The sequence below is a fragment of the Neltuma alba genome, unplaced genomic scaffold, assembly GCF_004799145.2.
Source record: "Neltuma alba isolate B1F8T4 unplaced genomic scaffold, ASM479914v2 tig00011591_pilon, whole genome shotgun sequence".
Classification (NCBI taxonomy): domain Eukaryota; kingdom Viridiplantae; phylum Streptophyta; class Magnoliopsida; order Fabales; family Fabaceae; genus Neltuma; species Neltuma alba.
Window position 1 is genome coordinate 279,292 of NW_021636244.1, and position 20,492 is coordinate 299,783.

The following is a 20,492-nucleotide window of genomic DNA, read 5'->3' on the forward strand; positions in this document are numbered from 1 at the left end:
TTTTTATCCTTATTAATTTTGCAAAACGTGTTAAACATAATTAACATTATATCCCCCCCCCAATAACTTGGCATGGATATCCTTGAATAGTTATTGAGGATAGGGGCGAGAATGATGAGTAGGATTTACTATAATTTCTATTAAAAGGTGACTTGTACTCATATAAAACTGGAATAATGAGTATTATTTCAAGTCTCCTGGAGTACTCCAGGGTGTGTGTGTGTGTGGTTTTTTTTGGACTGAAATATATATATATATATATATATGGTATAAATGTGCATGTTTGAGCTAGCAAATAGTGACATGCTTCTTACAATAACGCCTCCTAGCTCAATGGCAATCTTGAAAAGTACATTTATTATACACTAATTAAATGCTCCCTCTTATTTTTATCCGAGCACATCTTCTAAAAGCAATTTTTTGTTTCAAAATATAAGTAATCAACAGCCTACTTAATTAATTTTTTGCTCATTTTACGCTTGTTATTAATTGAAGTTTAAAGTTGGAACAATTGAATCAGATCGTTTGAAGAGGGACAAAATTATTAAAAAAAATCCATCAATTTACAATAAATTCAATGCCTTAGCTATATCATTTCTTACTATGTGAGAATTAGTTAATAAGGACCAGACGGAGTAAATGTTATGATAGCCCTCGTTAATGAAAGCATATACATAAGTAAAGCCTAGCTAATAGCTACATAACTACTCCTCCGGTCTTTAATATAAAACCTAATTATTGAGTTGGTTTTGGTCTTAAATATAAGACCCATTTCTTATATTTATCAATTTTTTCTAAATTACTTTTATGGATACTTCCTTAACCATAATCAAGTAGAAGAGGAAGATGGGATATTAAAAAAGATAATTATAGTATTTTAAAAAAAATGTGTCATATTTTTTATAATCAACTAACTTATCTAATTTTTTTAATCTAATTAAATTATTTAAATGAGTTTTATATTAAAGACTGGATGAGGACGTTCAGAGGGAAACCTTCAGAGCATGGGTTTGTGGTGTCAGTGGGTTCACCACTACGATAATGGCACAGTGAAAAGACATAGTTTCTCTAAGCTCACCTTGAAAGTTGACTTTAAATGAGAGAGAGGGGGCGGGGGGGAGAGAGGACCCCACCAGAGAATTCAAAGAGAAGCCATCATTATTGAATCAATATGAATATCATTGCAACTGTGAAACTAGCTAGCTAACTACCAGCAGAGAACAGGAATAACAAAAACAAATAAACAAATAAAAAGTGTAGGTATTCTATCAGAATGATCTATATGGTATATTCCAAGAATAAACCCTTCCACTACTCACCATGCAAGTGTTTCTCTCTCCCTCCCTCTCCCTCTCTCTCATGGCTTTGGAGAATAAGGGAATAAAAACCCTAATCAAGCAAGCAATAAAGTGAAGCTGCTTTATTAATTTCAGAGCGCTTTATTTCTGAATCGTGGATTGAGCATTTATGTCTTGTTATGGAACCCTAGCTACTACAACTGTGAATGGCTTTGCTGCCTCCTTCCATCTTCTTCTTCATGTGTGTGTGTCAGTCTCCTTGTGGCCCTAAGCGATGCGAAATTTAAAGCGTTCTTTTTAATTATGCACTTTTGTGTCTTTGAACTTGGCTCAAGAACAACCCTACATTGTCCTTTATAATAAAGATCACTTCTTGGAGACTATTACCTATCTGTCTTCTTCTTCCTCCTCCTTTGCTTTAATGCATTTCTTACATCAGAAATACACTAAGTGATGAACATATATATCAGACTTGATTTAGGGCAATACTGCTTCATCCTCCTGTAGAAATTTGTCTTCTTTTTATCTTCATAATTAAACGCAACACGTTGAATATATGATTTAATTGAGACTTACAAATTAAACTTGTTTGATATTTCTTTTTTGAAAAGAGGAAAATAAGAAATGACAGTGAAGAAACTTTTTCTTTCCATTCTCTTAATAATTTGAAGTTTTTTAATTAGCATGAGAATATGCGCCACATACATATATAATTTGAGATAAGTTTATGTTTAGCTTTTACTGATAAAGTTGTTGACGTGACTTTATTTAATAACTAAATTTTTACACTCATTCGAATTTCGATGTACCGGGATATTAGAAGGGAGCGGTGGAGGGGAAAAAGAAAAAGAAAAGAGGAATTTTAATAATTTTGACTTATTTAAGTACCACGATAGACCTTTAATTTATAATTAAATTTAATTATTTTCTGCCATGGTAAATATAATATTGGGGTCAAACTCTTTCTTCCTTGGGAAATCTTTGTTTATGTTGAGTTTAATTCTTTTAAATCATAATAGAATGTTAAATTATATGTTTTGAAAATCAAGGTTTTACAAATAGGTAAAGATAACAGCCCAATTATGACTCTAATAATGCGATCGTAATATGATTGATGAAGGGGTGAGCCCTCTGGCTGCGTATTACATATAAGTGTGATTGCTTTTCTAACTAGAATCAATCTGAATTTGGATCAAATCATGATTTTAAAAATAATTTTATGATATAAAAAGTAAATATATATAAAAAAATTTATCTTGATTTGTATAAAAATCTTTTTTTAAGTGCTTTGTGGGTAAACCAAACGCCCCTGAAATTGGGGCATAGATACACAACAAATATTATTAAATAATATTTTCTTTTTCTTTATTTAAATAATAAAGAAAAACTCTCTCACCCATTTACATAAATGAATTAACTATAGGAATAGAATATCCCAACAGAGTGGAATCCAAGGTATTTGATGATAAAGTCTTTCATCGAGTTTCCATGATCATTAATACTACTTTCAGTCCTTGATAAAGAGTTAGTATGACTTTCAATTTGGTCATAAATATGAAACCCTAATTCATTTTGTCTATGATATTTATTTATTTTTGTAAAAGTATTTCTTGTAGTAATTACATATATTAAAGATTTTATCAAATGGTAGTTCTAACTAATACACATGATTGGTAATGATATTCTAGGAAAGATAATACCTATTAATTATAAATAATTAACTTAACAAATTTTTTTAATCTACTCAAATCAGTTAATTAGTTCTTATATTAAGGATTAGCACTAATATATGCTTAACTAAAATCATCCGATATGTATGTATATATTAATTAATAACACAATGCTATTGGAAAAGAAATGAACTCCACGACCTCTTGCACAAGAGAAGTGGAAGAATATTTTGTTTCGACCAAAAATATGTGGAAGATTGAGTAAATGGAAGACACTCATAATTTTTTTTTTAAAAAATTACGAAGATGAAATTAATCTTTTTTACAATCATGCAGTTGCATAATTAAAAAGAAAGCACCTCAACAAAGAAAAAAAAGTAAAAGAAAAAATTACATATATTCTGCTATATCGATGTCGTCTCTTAACTGGAATATATATACAATCATTTCTTGTTGCTCAAAGAGAGTTATAGATCATAACCTTCTTCCTACGCCCCGCTTCACTCCTTAACACCTTGAGGCAGTATTTTTAAAGGCATTACTTCCTCCAGTGCACAATATAAATTACCTCTGCAAAAGTTTCCCAGTTCACAATATCAGTCACTTTGAGAATAATTAATATTTATCTGTCATTTTTGCCCGTGTAATTAATACTCAAATTAAATGTGACTATTTGTATTTTTCTATCTGTTTCCTAACCTCATTTTATATGAGTAAAATTGAAAAAAAAAAAATCAATTTTGAAACAGATTTATTTAATGAGTTAACTATCATTTTTTTAATTGTGATGAATTAATTAAAGTGACCTATAGTCTTATATTATGAATCAAACAGAGCATACACACAATCGATTTCTACTAACTGTAAATCTAGACTCATGTGGGAGTAATATATATATATACACGCACGCACACACTGCCTCCGATCCTAAATATAAGAACTGATTAACTAATTTGAGTAGATTAAAAAAAATAAGTTAAGTTAGCTATTTGTAATAAATATGTGTTGTCTTTTCTATTTGTAATAAATATGTGTTGTCTTTCTTCAAATATCCTTGCTAATCAAGTTTATTGGCTAGAACTATCATTATTAAAAGGATTATCTTGAGGAAAAAATGAATAAATATGAGAGACAAAGTGGGCTGAGATCTTATATTTAAGACCAAAATAAAAGTTAAACAATATCTTATATTAAGGACCAGATGTAATATATATATATATATATTGATTTATTAAGTGAAAGCAAGGGTCCAGGTATGATGACCTGTAGCTCTTGGTAGATTCCAAATTAAAACAGGGAAGAGTGAGAACTCTCAACTTTTGTGAAAATACTCAAGAAAAACTATAGTCCGAAAGTGTCCTCATCAAGTTTTTCTTGTGGCTATATGTATGTGTATACGTTAATCTGTACGTATTTGAATCTAACATTCTTTGTACTAGAAAATGTCATTGTTTTGAATTACTGCTGAGAAAGTTATTTGGTATCAGTTCTATACACATTCTTCTCCATGGGAATTTTTTTCCCTTATTTTCTTATTCCAGAGAAGTTCTGATCATCCTTCATAACTCTCTACAGACTCAAAGTGATCCTTTGATTGATTAATTCAATTTTCATTTAAGAGAGATAAAATTAAAAAGTAAGAGATATCCAGAATCAAATTCCTCTCATCTCTTATCTTGATACATATAAAAATGATGATTAACCTTTTCTCTTCATCAAGATATTGATGTGGAAGAGCCAGGAACGCTCACCTTATTATATTCAACAAATATTTATCTTCAACTCCATTTTTCATTGACGGCAAGCCATGAGAATTTGAAAATATTAAATTACAAACTAATGCAAACTTGAGCATTATTCACTAAAAAAAAAGAGTAAATTAGCGACAGAATTTTTATTATTAAACTGATTAGTAATAAAATTTAGTGATGAGTTAGTGGCAGAATTCAATTAGGAACAGCCATTTTCCATCGCAAAAAAGTCATTACTAATTAATTGATTGGCAGGAAAATTTTTGTTGCCAATTTGGATGGACTATTTCATCACTAATTTATTATTTTATAATTTTAAAATAATTTCACATCACTGTCGCTGTTACTACCGCGGTCATGTCTCCGCGACAAAATACAATTCTGTCACTAATTTATTATTTTTTTAGCGAATATCAAAAGCTAAAATTGGAGAGATTATTGGAATGATTTTTTTACTCATTATTAATTTAAACTCAAAATTTTACTTAAAAGGCATTCGTCTCTTTCCACCCTTAGCTTGTTTAATTTTTCACCCAATTACGCGTAAATGCTAGTTGGTAATATTATTATATTTCAAGCACTTGGTATAAAAATGAGACATATGGACTAAGTGGCTACCACTTGGAGGCTTAATCTTGATGTATCGAATTTTCTTTATCCAAAATATTAATTATATATATTAAGCTAATAAACTGTCCACAAGTTTAAAAACATCTTTCGCTATAATTTTCAAATTAATTATTCATAGGCATTGATTTTAATAAAGAAAGGTTATATTTATGTAAGAAAAGCATCTGAGGAAGAGAGAAATGGAACTATCCCAAAGTACTAGCATATTATTAAAATAGAAGTCACTTTTAAACTTGTAAATCACACTTTACATATGCAGTTCTTCGATATATAACTCCTAAGCACATAACGCTGCTATATTTATTAGAGAATAGAAATAAGGAGAATTACAATGAGATTCTAAAAAACGTAATAATAATTACCAATAAGTTCTAATAACAAGTGAGTAGTTGTATTTATTATCCTGGAACTTGTCATTGCATACTACTCTATTGTTATTGAGATTTTTTAGTAATTATGTTTTTTAATTGGGATTTTACATACAGCAAATCTCCCATAAAAATATCTGTTGACAAAAGCCACAATCCACAAAAAACAAATTTTAAACCTAAAGATAATATTATAATTTACATAGATTATAATTCAATATGTATGCCACCCATCGATCGAGTGGATCTTAAATATCATCTTTTTTTCCTCCAATGTAAAAAGAGAATCTTTGAAAATGGGAGAAAATGGATCTAAAGAGAGAAAGGTGATTGCATCTGGACCACCAATTGTGTTCCTTTTGAATGGCAGCAGTATCGGATCCACCAATTGTGGGGTGCCTTATATATAATACAAATCACTATACACATGTACATTGCCAAACACAAGTTTCTATTTGCTTGGTCTTGAACAATCCATTTCCAGGCTGCATTAATATTAGACGCAACTTCTTCTCGCCGCGTATACAAGTGTCTTTTGTTTCTCCCTCAAGCTACTTTGTTTGCGTTTGAATTTGAGTGATCAGAAGGAAATAGAATCTTCGCAGTCTATGCATAAATAGTTCGACAACGTACAAGTCAAGATAGTGATTTATTTTGCCTCAAAAAAACTAATGGCTCTTAATATATATTGACCACCAATGAGAATATATCACTGCTTGAAGCTTTTGACTTCTCTCTGATTCCGCACTATCAAGAGCTAGCCTTTGCCTCTGGTAGATGGCCAGCGTCTCTTCTTTTTCTTTATTTCCTCTCTCAGACTTCATTGTTTTTTGAAACTAATTCTTGACACAAACCCATTTGTAAAAAAGTTAAGTTATTAGTTTTATATAGTTTAGAATTTACTACCTCTCCAGTTCTAATATAAGACTTTGTTTGACTTTTATTTTGATTCTAAATATAAGACTCTGATCAATTTTGTCTCTCATATTTGTCTATTTTTTCCTGAGATAGTCTTTATGATGATGATAGTTTTAGCCAACACACTTAATTAGTAAAGATATTTTAGAAAAAATAACACATATTTATTATAAATAACTAACTTAGCTAATTTTTTTAAAATACTCAAATTAGTCAACTAACTCTTATATTAAGAACTTGAAGTAGTATTATATATAGGGAAGACAGTAGAAAATCGTTCAAAGTGATTTGAACTTACACAAAGAAAAAGGTTTTTAAAGAAGTTGGTGAGGAGATCGTTGAACTTAGCTTATTTTAAGTAATTTTGGGTTGTAAGAAATGAATGTGTGTGAGTAATGTTGTCTGGTAAAATGCAAAAAAGCATATTTTAAGTTCTCCCTGGACATATGTAAGAAGAACACTCCAGGAAGCCATCGAATGGCATCTTTTGGTGAATGACATGTTTTTTGATGATATCGTGTATTGATCTATTAATGTAACTGCCTCTATCTAATGAGATAAAGGCTTACTATTATTTTTGTAGTAGCTTAAAATCTTTTAGGTGATTTCAAATGCTGTTATATATAAGGCTTGTATATAGTTTGTTTTTTGTAATAATTTCATTTATAGTATTGGGATTAAAATGGTATTCATGAATTATCAATCAACTAAATAAAATAAATATTAATCTTTTAGATGTATGGAATTGTCCTGAATGAAGGCATATATAATATACATACGAGAAGATTATTAAATTAATAAATGCTCCTTTTATGAGACACCAAAATAAAATTTTGTCTGAAGGAGGAACTTCAACCTTTATAAAATTATGCTTGAACCAGCTTAAAACCAGTTAAATAAATGAGAGAAAAGAAAAGGAACCAAGTTGATCAGTATTAGTTCGATCTTGTACCTAATTTCTAGTATGAAGTTGATGATTAAATTATATTAATAAATGATCATTCCTTCTACTTGCATTTATAAACATCAGAAACCCTAATTGTTTTAGGCTAGTATTATAGTCATATAATTAAGAAGGATAGTTTTGTCGCTAATTAGGACTACAACTTGATCTTCTGGTAAATGCAAGTACACACAAAAGCATGTTCCATAAGTATTGATCCGTGAACTTTTTAATTCAACTATTCCCCAAGAAGACTAGTCAAGTTGTGTAAACTTTTATCTCCAGCCCTTAATATATAAGAATTAAATAACTAATTTGTAGAGATTAAAGAAATTAATTAAGTTAATTATTTATAATAAATGAGTATTAACTTCTAAAAACTACCCTCTTTAATCATGTATATGGACCCTTTGTGAGAATTCCTTACAATCAATAAAGACATTTTGGAGAAAAAATTATAAGTTTAAAAAATAAAATAGATTGAGATCTTATATTTTAGTTAGGACCAAACTAGATTTTTAGTTAACTCTTATATTAAGGATTAGAGGTAGTAATTAACCAGTAATCACGTCACATTGCAAACAAATAGGCAGATTTGTTCCAATTCTATAAAGAGATATAGAAGGAATTAGTGGGAGCAAGGTATAATGGGGGATCAATTTTTTTAATGAATAATTAAAGTGATCGTGAAGAAGCCATTATATATTAAAGCAGTGGCCAAATTTTTTGGTTAAATTCTGTTGATTTGCCTTTTATACGGCTAGCTATCCAGATGTAGAACTTCTAATGGAGAATCTCACTAGTGGGGGAGATGGAGAATTATGCAGATGGGGTCTATAAGTTGATACCAGCAATCATTATTCCGCAGATTTTTTTCTTCTTCTTCTTATCAAACCTAACCTCAAGTTGATTGCCATATATCGGCTTTGAGGATTACTAATTTGAATGCTGTTTTCGATTATATTCTCTCCGATCTTATAAATGCGTAGTAGTTAACTGAGATATTTGTTTTAATCTTAAATATGAGATTATTTTCCAAATTTATAGCCCCCCCACACAAAAAAAAAACTATCCGATTTGTATGCATTAAAAAAGAGGTTCCATACCAGAGAAATTTTCTTAGAAAAGTTATCTATTCTTCTGGTCCTTAATATAAGACATATTTAACTAATTTGATTAGATTAAGAAAGTTAGATAAGTTAGTTAATTATAAGAAATATGATATATTTTTCTTAAAACACCATAATCATCTTTCTTAAGATTCTTCCTTCCTCAATTACTTGATTAGGGTTGAGTGAATATCTATAGAGGTAATTTGAAAAAAATTAATGAATATGAGAAATAGATATTAACTTTAAGATTAAAATTAACTTAATAATTATGTTTTATATTAAGAATCAGTATTACTTAAAGAATTGGGTTAATTTAAGGGTAGGTCTTAAAATTTGACTTGTCTTTTCAGTCAAAAGGGACAGGCCGAGGCTGGTATTTTATTCACAAGCTCGTCACTAACCGTCGTTATTACATCTTTTTTTGTTTTTTAATCCAAACCTCATACTTTAATGCGCATTATCTCTTTCTTTTTCATCCTTTGCATTAGAACTTCTATATTTATGCTTTTATGTATTCAAAATTAAAGAAAATAACATAAGATATGTTAAATTGTGTGTAACTCGTCTCAGTTGATGTTGAGTTATACTTCTTCAAATTTCTAAAACTTTTGCAGGGTTCACTTCTTTTGCAGTTATATGTTAAAATAATGCAATTCTTATCACAAAAAATACTATTCCAAAGCAATTAAATATTATTGGGTTACTCATACGTTGATTCAATTTTTTTTTATTTTCCTATCTTTTTATTTTCCTTCTTTTTCTTTCCTTTTTTTGTGTGGCTAAATTCCTTCTTTCTCTTTCTAAATATAAGAAAATACGAGTATTTATCTAACCATCCCATCAATATATATAACCATAACGCCCAGGATAAGTATCTAATTTTTTCTCCGTAGCGCAAATATCTAATTTAATTTATTCAATATAACAAAAAAAATTATATGCAAGGCTTACATCTTATTTTTATACATATTTCCTCTTCTTTTTTTTCATACATCTCTTTCAATTATTAAATATATTATATACATTATCATCAACACTGAATTCTACTCAACCGAAGACCAAATGGCAAAAACATGATTTCTCAGAAGAATTAGAATTGAAAATAATAAACAAGAAGAAAATACATGTTTACATGGGCAATTAAATCGCTTAATTAAGCCATACTGTACATGACTAATATCTGCCAAACAAGATAATGATTTTTATTTCTTTTTGGGCAAGCGTGATAAAAGGTACATTTCTTTTTGATTTGGGAAGCAATGAAATCCATTAAAAAAATCAGTTTTATGTAACTTTATTACCTAATTAATTATCTACAAGTTACATATTCATACGAGACATCATTATAAATTAATATCACATCTGATGACTTTATTAATTTACTTTAATTAGTAAAATATAAGATATACTATGTACCAGAGTTGGAGATGGTGGTGAGCCTCTCTAAATTGAAAAGAGATTATTGAAAGTGACTTGAGTAATTAATTGTAATTGTTGGCCACAGAGGTCTATATATGTTAATAAATTAAATAATCATTTTTAGTTCACTTTTTTTTTTACCTCGATTATGTAATTACAATTTCTGTATTTACATTTTGATACAATATTTTATTTTCATATTTTTGTTGCTATAACTATATATATGTGTGGGGGGGGGGGGAGTGTTTTTTGGACCTGAATATATGTCGAGAAAGTTAACAAGAAAAGGTATGGACATAAGCATGGAATTTATCCATTGGCATAAAGCCAGGATTTACCGTGAGGTGCTGATTGAATGGCCATTTGTTGAAGATGATGGTTCAAAATACTAAAAAGTCCCTTTAATTTGTTTTAGTTGTGCATACACATAAAGAAACAGATAGAAGAATCAACAATATAGCAAAAGTCGAAACAACAATATTTCACGCAAACAAATACTAATCTAATTGATAAGGATTTAACCTTATAAAGCTGCGAGTTCAAATCTCATGTTTCAATATGAGTATCTTGTTAAACGATGTTTAAATAAATTTAAAAATATTACTTCTAGTCTTAATTATAATATCTTGGTTGTAGTCTATAAACAGGATCTTATTATTAGAATTAGAGGTGATATTTAAATTAAGTTTTTTGCTGTTTTATGCCAAGTTTTTCAATCACACATAACATGTATTTTTTTAATGTGAATTTATAATTAAATGATAGTATTAAAAGATAGAACATATAAACATATATAATTGAAAAACTCCATATACTAGCCACAGAAAACTTGACATATGTATTATTTATAGAATAGTATTTTAAGATCACAAAAATATATCTTGATCTTAATAAGCTTTTATGTTCAGCTCACTTTTTTTTTGGTTAAAAAAATAGTAAGCCATATGTCACAAATAATGCAGTTGTTTAACACGTTTATATTACCATTGAATTGGCTAAAAAAATTAATTATTTGAATTTTGAATATGGTGTGAGAATATTTTTTTTAAAAGGGCATTATGGCTTGCTCAGAATCTTTTCAGAGAAGTTTCGATTATCAAAATGAGAAGTTTTGGACAATAAGAATCTTTTTTATTTCCTCGCATTTTAACATAAAACTACAATCTCTTCGCGGCCTGATTGAAATCGCTGGAAAAATATTTTAAAAGTAGCTTTTCAACTATAATTTACAAAATATAAAATGGGTATATGGAAGAAATTTTATTTTGACTCACGTAAAAAAAATTTATAAACACATAAAATAAACATATGCAAATAAGTTCTAAGTTATAGTCACAACATATAAAAGAGATATTCTGATCAAGTTTTTAATGTTTATTATAGTAAGTTTCCAAATTACACTTGATTATGTGTTAAAAACTTAACATAACAAATACAAGTAATTCAATCTAAGTATTTTTTTTTCTGTATAAAAGTGTTGAAGTCCAAAAAATAATATAAAAAAGTTAAACTTTTTTTTTCCTGCTTGAAAATAAATTGGAGAAGAAATTACTGTGATATGATGTCAAAATATTAGAAGAGAGGAGGCAAATTTTAAAACAAAACAAATACAAAGTGCATTCTAGTTAAATAGTTTATACTTTATTCGCTTATTTATATTATATATTATGAAATTTAAAAAAATTATTGATAAAAAAATCAGGGATCACCTTGGTCGTTAATTCATCTTTTTAAAAAAGTTAACTTTAACAATTAACATCCATTACCAAAGTTGTTTGAAAATTTGTTTAGTAGTGGTCATTAATATTTTGGTGAAAAATGTTTTATATTTAGTGTATCTTAACTATTCAGTCCAAAAAAAATTATACCTTAACTAAATTTCATAAAATTTAGTAGAGTTAATACAAATTTGATCATTCAAATTTGCCCTCATTTTAATTTTGGTCCATCAAATTTTAAGTCATAAGTTTTGGTTTCTCAAGTTTCTTTTTATTTAAAATATTAGTCCCTATAATTCAATAAAAGTTTGGACCGTTTTGCTCCTTGAGGGATCAAAACCTATGATTTGAGATTTGAGGGACCAAAGATTATATTCACCCAATTTATTATTCCTTGGTTATTATTAGTCTTTTCTTTCTTTCTTTTTTGCCAACCCTTGGTTTTTTGTTCCTTTTTTTTTTTTTTTTGCCGGTTTGGTTATTTGTCTTGATGAAAGGACAGTCCAGACAAATGATAACTGCTCAACGTGAAATGCTGTTTTACCATAATTAAAAATATAGGCAAAAATTCACCTATTATCTCTTAGTTTCAGACAAGATTTTATGTTAATCCCTTGGGGCCTTAATTTTATAGAATGTTTTTTCAGTGCTCTAATCACTGTTGTTAAGAAAAATACTAACATTAAAATTTGAAATGTTAACAAAATATTTTCAAATATTGATATGTGAAGTTTAATTTTCAAAAATAATGATAACAAACAAAAAAATTATTATTTGAGATTAATAATGTTAAGATTAAATGATCAAAAAGATATATTATAAAATTAAGAAATTAAACTGAAATCTTATATAAAGTTAGAAAAACTAAAGTTATATTTTTGCCAAAAGTATAATACCCTCTTTTCTGAAAAAATAAAAAATCATTTAAATTCACATTTTGGCAATATTAGAAGAAAGATAAAAGCGAATATTGAACATAAATATATGATGTAGACCTCACATTTTTATATCCTCGTGTACTAAATATGAAAACTTGAGTTGGTCCTGTTTCTGAAGGTAAGAAATTAACTTTTTTTATCTTTCATGCTTATCACTACTTCCAAATTTATTTATTTAACTTATAAATTCATATGAGGAGTCATGCTATGTTTAAGCTATCCTTTGAACCAACATGGTTTGATTTCTTGAAGTTTATCTTCATAAGCATGATTCAGTATCTGTGCTGGGTTTATTGCTTTGAGGTGACGGCTAGATCGTGGTTCTCTGGTTTATCTGGTTTTGGATTTAATGAATATGGTGAAGCAACAAGGGATAGTAACTTCTGTCTTTAATATAAGAACTAGTTAATTAATTTGATTAGATTAAAAAAAATAAGTTAATTTAATTATTTATTATAAATAAGTGTTTTCTTTTTTAAAATATTTTTGCTAATCATGTGTATTGGTTAAAATTATTATTATTATAAGAACTAGTTTTTTTAAAAAAAATAGATAAATAAGAGAGATAAATTGGATTGTAGTCTTATATTTAGAACCAAAATAAAAGTCAAACAATCTCTTATATCAGGTATCGGAGGTAGTAGTTTGGATAGTGATTCTGGCTTTGATGAAAATTTTTTTGAGCCTAAATTTATCGATGGGTTAATGTTTTGCTGTGGCGTTTGGGATGGAAGAGTGTTTGGAATATATATAGTGATTGTTCGGAGGATCTAAGATGGGTTCCACCAAGTGTAGGGAATTACATTGCTATCTCAACACAATTGCTAGTCATTTGGAGTTATGTCCTAGTGTCCGTAATAATTTCTCCCTTATGGGTTAGGTTTGTATCATTATAGCCCTTGCAAATTTTATACTGAGCTAAAAGAACTAGTTTCAGTACTCATCACTCTGATAAATACCGAAAGATTATTACATTCTTTTGAATTAAATAATATATTCAGTTTCTTTAATTTTTTTAAATTAATTAAATAACATTAAATTAAGGACCGAAGAAGTGTATAGTTATACTATTCCGTCTCTTATTATAAGATCCTTTTAACTAAATTACGTGGTTTAAAAAAACTGTTAAAATTAGTCAAAAGTAATTAATATGTAGCAAATGTATTTTTTTTTTCAAATATACCCCTATATATAAATGGGTAGATGTAAGAGAATAATAGTGAGATAAATGAAAAAAAGAGAATATATTAAATGCATTAAATTAGAGGTAAAATAAGTAATAATGTATTAAATGTTCAAATAAACTCATAAAAGATCTTATAAAAAGGGACAAACCTATTCAAAAAATTGGATCTTATAATAAGGGACGGAGGGAATATTATTTTATGTAAATATTTTTAACACATAAATTAATTTAAGAGATCTATAGGCATATGTAATGCAAAATTCATTAAAAAAAATTAGAGAAAATTAGGGATAAATCCCTTATTGAAAATTCAATTGGTAAATGAGACCTAAGATGATTGATTGTACAAGGAAAGATTAGTTACACACAAAGGATAATAAGTTACACAAAGAGAAGATAATTTGCACAAAATATTATTTGGATGTAAGAAATTAGTTTGCACATAGGAAAAGTGATATACACATAAGATAATTTCATTTGCACAAAAGAAAATTGAGTTGCACATCACATAAAAGAAGATCATTGCATACAAAGAAAGATACATTGCACATAAGGGGAGATAAGTTGTACACACAAAAAATTAATTGCATAAATTTTTAGATCCCATTTGCCGATTAAATTTTGAATTGGGGATTTATTCCTCCAAAATTTTATACTATTTGGTTTTTTGGCCCAACCATAGGAGTAGAGTTGAACTTGAGTCCTTCACCTTCACCTTGACACACGCCTACCCAAAGCAAAAAGGTCATAACTTATACAAAGTGACGAGATTACCCTTGGCACCCGCTGGGTAGTGGTAAGAAGCACGCACAATTGCCCAATGATAATCTCTCTCTGTCTCGCTCTTCCCCCTCTTCCCTATAAATCCAATCCCTCTGCGTCCGGCATTCTGCAGAATCATCTCTTCTTCCTTCTCACTGCATTACTTCTTCTTCTTCTTCTTCTACACAGCAATGGGTCTTAATTCAAACCGAGTCGATCACTTCGATTCTCACCACCAAACTGTCGTCAGAATCCAAACCGATATTCCTCCTCCGTCCCTGGAAATCCACTCGGTTCGCCTTCCTCCTGAGCAAACCACTCTCCAGAAGCTCAAGCGCAGGCTCTCTGAGATCTTCTTCCCCGATGACCCTCTTCATGGCTTCAAGAACCAAACTCGCTTCACCAAACTCATTCTCGCTCTCCAGTTTCTCTTCCCCATTTTCCAGTGGGCTCCTCACTACTCCCTCAACCTACTCCGTTCTGATATCATCTCTGGCCTCACCATTGCCAGCCTCGCCATTCCTCAGGTCACTTTCTTCATCTCAACTTCAACATCTTTCTTATCCCCCTCTAATAACTCCGAATGCTGCCAATACTGTTTTAGTCATTTTTTTGTTGAGACGGTGGCCGGAGACGTCCCAGCTGGTTTTGGAAAGATCCCATGTTTCTTTTTTGGTTGTTGATTTTGTAGTCGGAGATTTGGCTTCACCAAAATACGATTTTTATGGGAGTTTCACGGGCCCATGTTCATACTCTGTTTTCTGAAACCAAGAATATTTCTAAGTTTTCTGCTGTGTTTCATCTCACACCCAAGGCCATAATCCACTTCCGAGTCTTGTGAATACTAAATCACTTTAGTTAATTTATCTCTTTACTAATGAGTTTATTTAAATCTTTCCTCTGATCTGAAACCATTTTACCGGGGTATATTAATTGCTCTGTTCTGAAACACAGAAACCAAGAAACAATGAAACTCTTAATCTAATGAAATGATTGTATTGCATGCAGGGAATAAGCTACGCAAAGCTTGCGAATTTGCCACCCATAATCGGACTATGTTAGTAATCAGAATCTCTGTAGCTTGATGGGATGATCAAGTAGGTAGAAAAGGGTGCAATAGTTTAGGTGTGTGAAGTAACAGTTGAACTGGTATTTGCTTCATGCAGATTCAAGTTTTGTGCCTCCATTGATATACTCTCTGCTTGGGAGCTCGAGGCATCTTGGGGTTGGTCCTGTGTCCATAGCCTCTCTGGTTATGGGGTCAATGTTGAGCGAATCAGTTTCTTTCACTTCAGATCCAATCCTCTATCTCAAACTCGCTTTCACTGCCACCTTCTTTGCTGGTTTGTTCCAATCTTCCCTGGGATTTCTCAGGTATTCATTCATTTCTTGCCCTCTCTTTTCACCTCTCTTTATTCTTAAACCTATGGGGAAAAAAATTACATAAACAGAGCTATCTCCAATTATATCCCACAAAAGAAAAAAATTATGTAGGAAGAGATATCTCATACCACCTTACCCAATATCAAACATTAATTACTACCTTCACTCTCAAACGTAAAAATTAGATAACTAATTTACAAAAATTAAAAAAATAATTTATTTAATTATTTGTAAAAAAATGCGTGTTCTTCTTTAAAAATATTCTCTTTAATTATTTGCACTAAAACTACTCTTTACTCTTATGCCATCAGTAGAGATGCTTTGAAAAAAAGTTATAAATTTAAGAAATAAATAACTCTTAAATTTAGTATAAGGAGGGAGTATTAATTATACAATTTCGGTATGGGAATAACATTTGGTGAATGTGGGCAGGTTAGGGTTTGTGATTGACTTTCTGTCAAAGGCCACGCTGGTGGGTTTCATGGCAGGGGCAGCCATTATAGTGTCGCTGCAACAGCTAAAAGGGTTACTTGGAATTACTCACTTCACTTCCAAGATGCAAATGGTTCCTGTTATGTCCTCTGTTTTCACTCACAGGGACGAGGTTTGTATATTGTATATAGCTTCATTATTTATTTGTGACCCTTAAAGTGATGTAATCACTTGTTTATTCTCATGATTTCACTTCGTTTTTAGTTTTTAAGTTTTATAAAAAATTTTACGAACTAAATTATATCATGTCATCAAATTATGTTGAAATTTTAAACGTTTTTTTAAATTCATTGAATATTGAAGATTAACAAAATCATTGAACCGAAATAAAACCCGGAATTTAAATATGATAAAAAAAAGGCAATAAAAAATGTAAATATGTGTGTTTTTCCCCCACTTGCTTTTTGGTACCAGTTCCCTAAAGTCTCTTTCCCTCTTAAGTTGCTCCAAACATTGAGAGGAAATGATTATTTTAAAAGAACGGCCATTAATAACTTTCGAAAGGTTAATATACATATATGCTTATAGCATTATATTGAAAGAATCTTATTCCAAATTCTTTTTATTGAGGTGGAGAATCTTTTGAAAAATACTTGGGGATTTCTTTTTCTAATTTTGTCTTGAATAAAACAGCTGGATGTTAAGACTTAAGGGTCACACATTAATTTTAATGAGCTAGTGATGCAAGTATTATGTTGATTAAAATATTTGAGCAACTTGTGCAGTGGTCATGGCAAACAATTGTACTCGGATTCGCCTTCTTGGCTTTCCTGCTCGCAACAAGGCACATTGTAAGTCGCTGCTCTTGCGTGCATGCGCGCATATATATATATATATATATATATAAGGAAAATCAGTGATTTAAAAAAATAATTATCATAAAGTCCCATGACAAGTGAATAACAAATTCCAATGTAGAAGTGACAACAACATCTATACTGTTCAGTTGTTATTGAAATTTTTTAGTAATTATATTTTTCTACTGAGACTTTGCAGTAATTTTTCCAAAAACATATCTGTTTGCATAAAATTAAAAGAATTTGAGCTGAGAAAATATCAGAGTAAGCTCAAATAAACCTGTCAATGCTTAAATTTAATCTGAAGTGTGTTTGTAAATGGTTTGACCTTGGAGTGTCTTTTCAAATGTTGGAACAGAGCATGAAGAAACCAAAACTTTTCTGGGTGTCAGCAGCTGCCCCATTGACATCGGTTGTACTGTCAACAATTTTGGTCTTTCTTCTCAGGGACAAGGCTCATGGGATTGCAATTGTAAGAAAAGACAATTCTTCTTGGATTTTTTTCAGCCCATAATCATATAATACCAAATGACAACAACAGTAACAATAATTCATTACAATTACTGTTTTTAATCTTTAAATTGGGTTTCTTTGACAGATTGGACACTTACCAAAAGGCCTTAATCCACCATCAACTAACATGCTGTACTTCTCTGGTCCTCATTTGGCACTTGCAATCAAAACTGGCATTGTGACTGGGATTCTATCTCTTACTGTGAGTTGTTTCGCAACAATACACTGCTTTTTAGTTACAAATTATAATAATATTTACAAATATTCACATGACAACTTAAATTTTGTATCTGAAACAATTCTTATTATCATGCTAGTTACTAGTTAGCAACAGCCTCTATAACCAACTAGTCTATGATCTCAAGTGTTATCCATAACTCATAAGGTTGAAGAGGCATATCAAAAGCTACAATAACATTTTTCATGCATGGATCTTTTTGCATGCCAGAGTATTATAATTGAATTCTCTTATGTTTTCAGGAAGGAATTGCAGTAGGAAGAACATTTGCTGCACTTAAGAACTACCAAGTGGATGGAAACAAAGAAATGATGGCCATTGGTCTAATGAACATGGCTGGCTGTTGTTCTTCATGCTATGTCACTACAGGTAATGATTCTCATTCTCCTTTCATTCGTCCATTTGAATCTTAAATTCTTTCTGAAACATAAATTCTGAGAAATTTCTTCCTTTTCTGGGAAAATCAACTGGCAGGATCATTTTCTCGATCGGCTGTCAACTACAACGCTGGAGCACAGACCGCGGTCTCAAACATAATAATGGCTGCAGCTGTTCTTGTGACCCTTTTGTTTCTCATGCCTCTGTTCTATTATACACCAAACGTGGTCTTGGGAGCCATTATCATCACTGCTGTGGTAGGCCTGATAGATTATCAAGGTGCATATAAATTGTGGAAAGTCGACAAGCTTGATTTCTTGGCTTGCGTGTGCTCTTTCTTTGGTGTTCTGTTCATCTCAGTGCCTCTAGGCCTTGGCATTGCGGTGAGTTTTCAATACTAACAATATAGTATTCAGAGGGAAATATTGCCTATTCTTCCAAAGAAACTGCAATTGAAACTTTTTACTTTTAAAAGAACATGATAAGGCTGAGTGGTGAATAGAGTTACTGACTGGTGCCAAAACTTACAGGTTTCAATTTCAGTCTTCAAGGTTCTGCTTCATGTGTCTCGGCCGAACACTGTAGTGTTGGGGAACATACCGGGAACTCAAATATTTCACAACTTAAATAGATATAGAGAAGCTTTAAGGGTTCCTTCATTTCTCATTTTGGCTGTTGAATCTCCCTTCTACTTTGCTAATTCAACATACTTGCAAGAAAGGTAAGTCAAGAAGCCTCATGGTTGAATATGAAGTGTAGCAGAAGCAGTTTCTGAGTGATGATTTTAACATCTTGTCTTGGTGCAGGATTCTGAGATGGGTCCGAGAAGAGGAAGAGCGCATAAAAGCAAACAATGAAAGCACATTGAAGTGCATAATTCTAGATATGACAGGTACATTTTATGAACTTGCAATGACCATAAACCTATTTTTTGAGAATCAAATGATGGTGTCAATATCCATCTAATACAATTCAGAATTTGATCTGTTAGTTTCATTATATGACTTCAAAAACAATACAAGTACCACAACCTTTGGAGAATAAAAAATTCTGAGAGTTGATAAATAATCATATCATTAGTAACAAAAGCGATACAAAAATCTGCAAGTACCCGATTATGACACCATCTTCCAAAGACTAACATCAATTTTTCATCGATTTACAACATTAACAAACAAAAATTTTTCAGTCATTTTGACTCATCAAATGTTATTTTCTCAGCTGTAACAGCCATAGACACGAGTGGAATTGACACACTACGTGAAGTTAGAAAGATTCTGGAAAAAAGATCACTTCAGGTATTGAAGAATAAATGCAATATTCTAGAAGGCCCTTAGACTTACCAAGTTTTCTCCCTGATCCTTATTAATTTTCTCGCTTGTATGCAGCTTGTGTTGACAAATCCTGCAGGGACTGTGATGGAAAAGTTGCATCAGTCAAATATCTTGGATTCCTTTGGGCAGAAAGGCCTCTATCTCACAGTGGGAGAAGCTGTGGCTGACATTTCTTTGTCCTGGAAAGCTTAACCTTGATCCATATAAAAGGCATTTACTGACTCAGGAAAAAACTATGGAAACTAACACCACCAAACTTTTGGCAATTAGAGAAAACTCGAATAGTGTTGGGAGTTTTTTTGTTGGCTGGTGAAAAATACCTTGCACTTTTCCCAGAGTCAGCCTTTGTTTTAGTGAAAAGTAAGGCTTGTTCCTTACCCATGAAAGTTTCTCATCCCAATTAGATGCTCCTAGCCTTTCCTTCAGCTAACAGAGGGCTGATGGTCTTGGCTATATTACTTTCATCCTTTTCTTTTTTCCCAACTGTTATCCTTTTCGGCCTTTTTTAGAAAGAGAATCCAGGAGAGATGTCCTCGTCACTCCATTCTTGTGGAGGTTGTGAGTTAAAGTATATGAACATCTGCTATTAAATGCAACTAATTTTACAAATCAAAATTTTCTACCTCAAGGGACTGTGAATGTCA

The 20,492-nt window shown here is 30.6% G+C and overlaps 1 protein-coding gene across 1 annotated transcript; it reads left to right on the top strand.

Annotated features, from left to right (window-relative positions):
- Positions 1–14,844: 14,844 nt before the first annotated feature.
- LOC114715429 (probable sulfate transporter 3.4) lies at positions 14,845–20,476 on the top strand. Its single transcript, XM_028900290.1, has 13 exons — positions 14,845–15,240; positions 15,722–15,770; positions 15,880–16,087; positions 16,529–16,700; positions 17,314–17,379; positions 17,744–17,857; positions 17,984–18,100; positions 18,379–18,505; positions 18,611–18,897; positions 19,045–19,235; positions 19,321–19,406; positions 19,736–19,812; positions 19,903–20,476. The coding sequence occupies exons 1-13, from the start codon at positions 14,905–14,907 to the stop codon at positions 20,038–20,040; spliced, it is 1,968 nt and encodes a 655-aa protein (XP_028756123.1). The 5' UTR covers positions 14,845–14,904; the 3' UTR covers positions 20,041–20,476.
- The last annotated feature ends 16 nt before the right edge of the window (positions 20,477–20,492 follow it).

What these genes read in the sequence shown, in the direction of transcription:
- LOC114715429 (XM_028900290.1), top strand. Translation starts at nt 14,905, where the DNA reads ATGGGTCTTAATTCAAACCGAGTCGATCACTTCGATTCTCACCACCAA. An exon ending in TCTTCCCTGGGATTTCTCAG is followed by an intron (nt 16,088 to 16,528) that starts GTATTCATTCAT and finishes GAATGTGGGCAG; the next exon opens with GTTAGGGTTTGTGATTGACT. An exon ending in TTCATGCTATGTCACTACAG is followed by an intron (nt 18,506 to 18,610) that starts GTAATGATTCTC and finishes ATCAACTGGCAG; the next exon opens with GATCATTTTCTCGATCGGCT.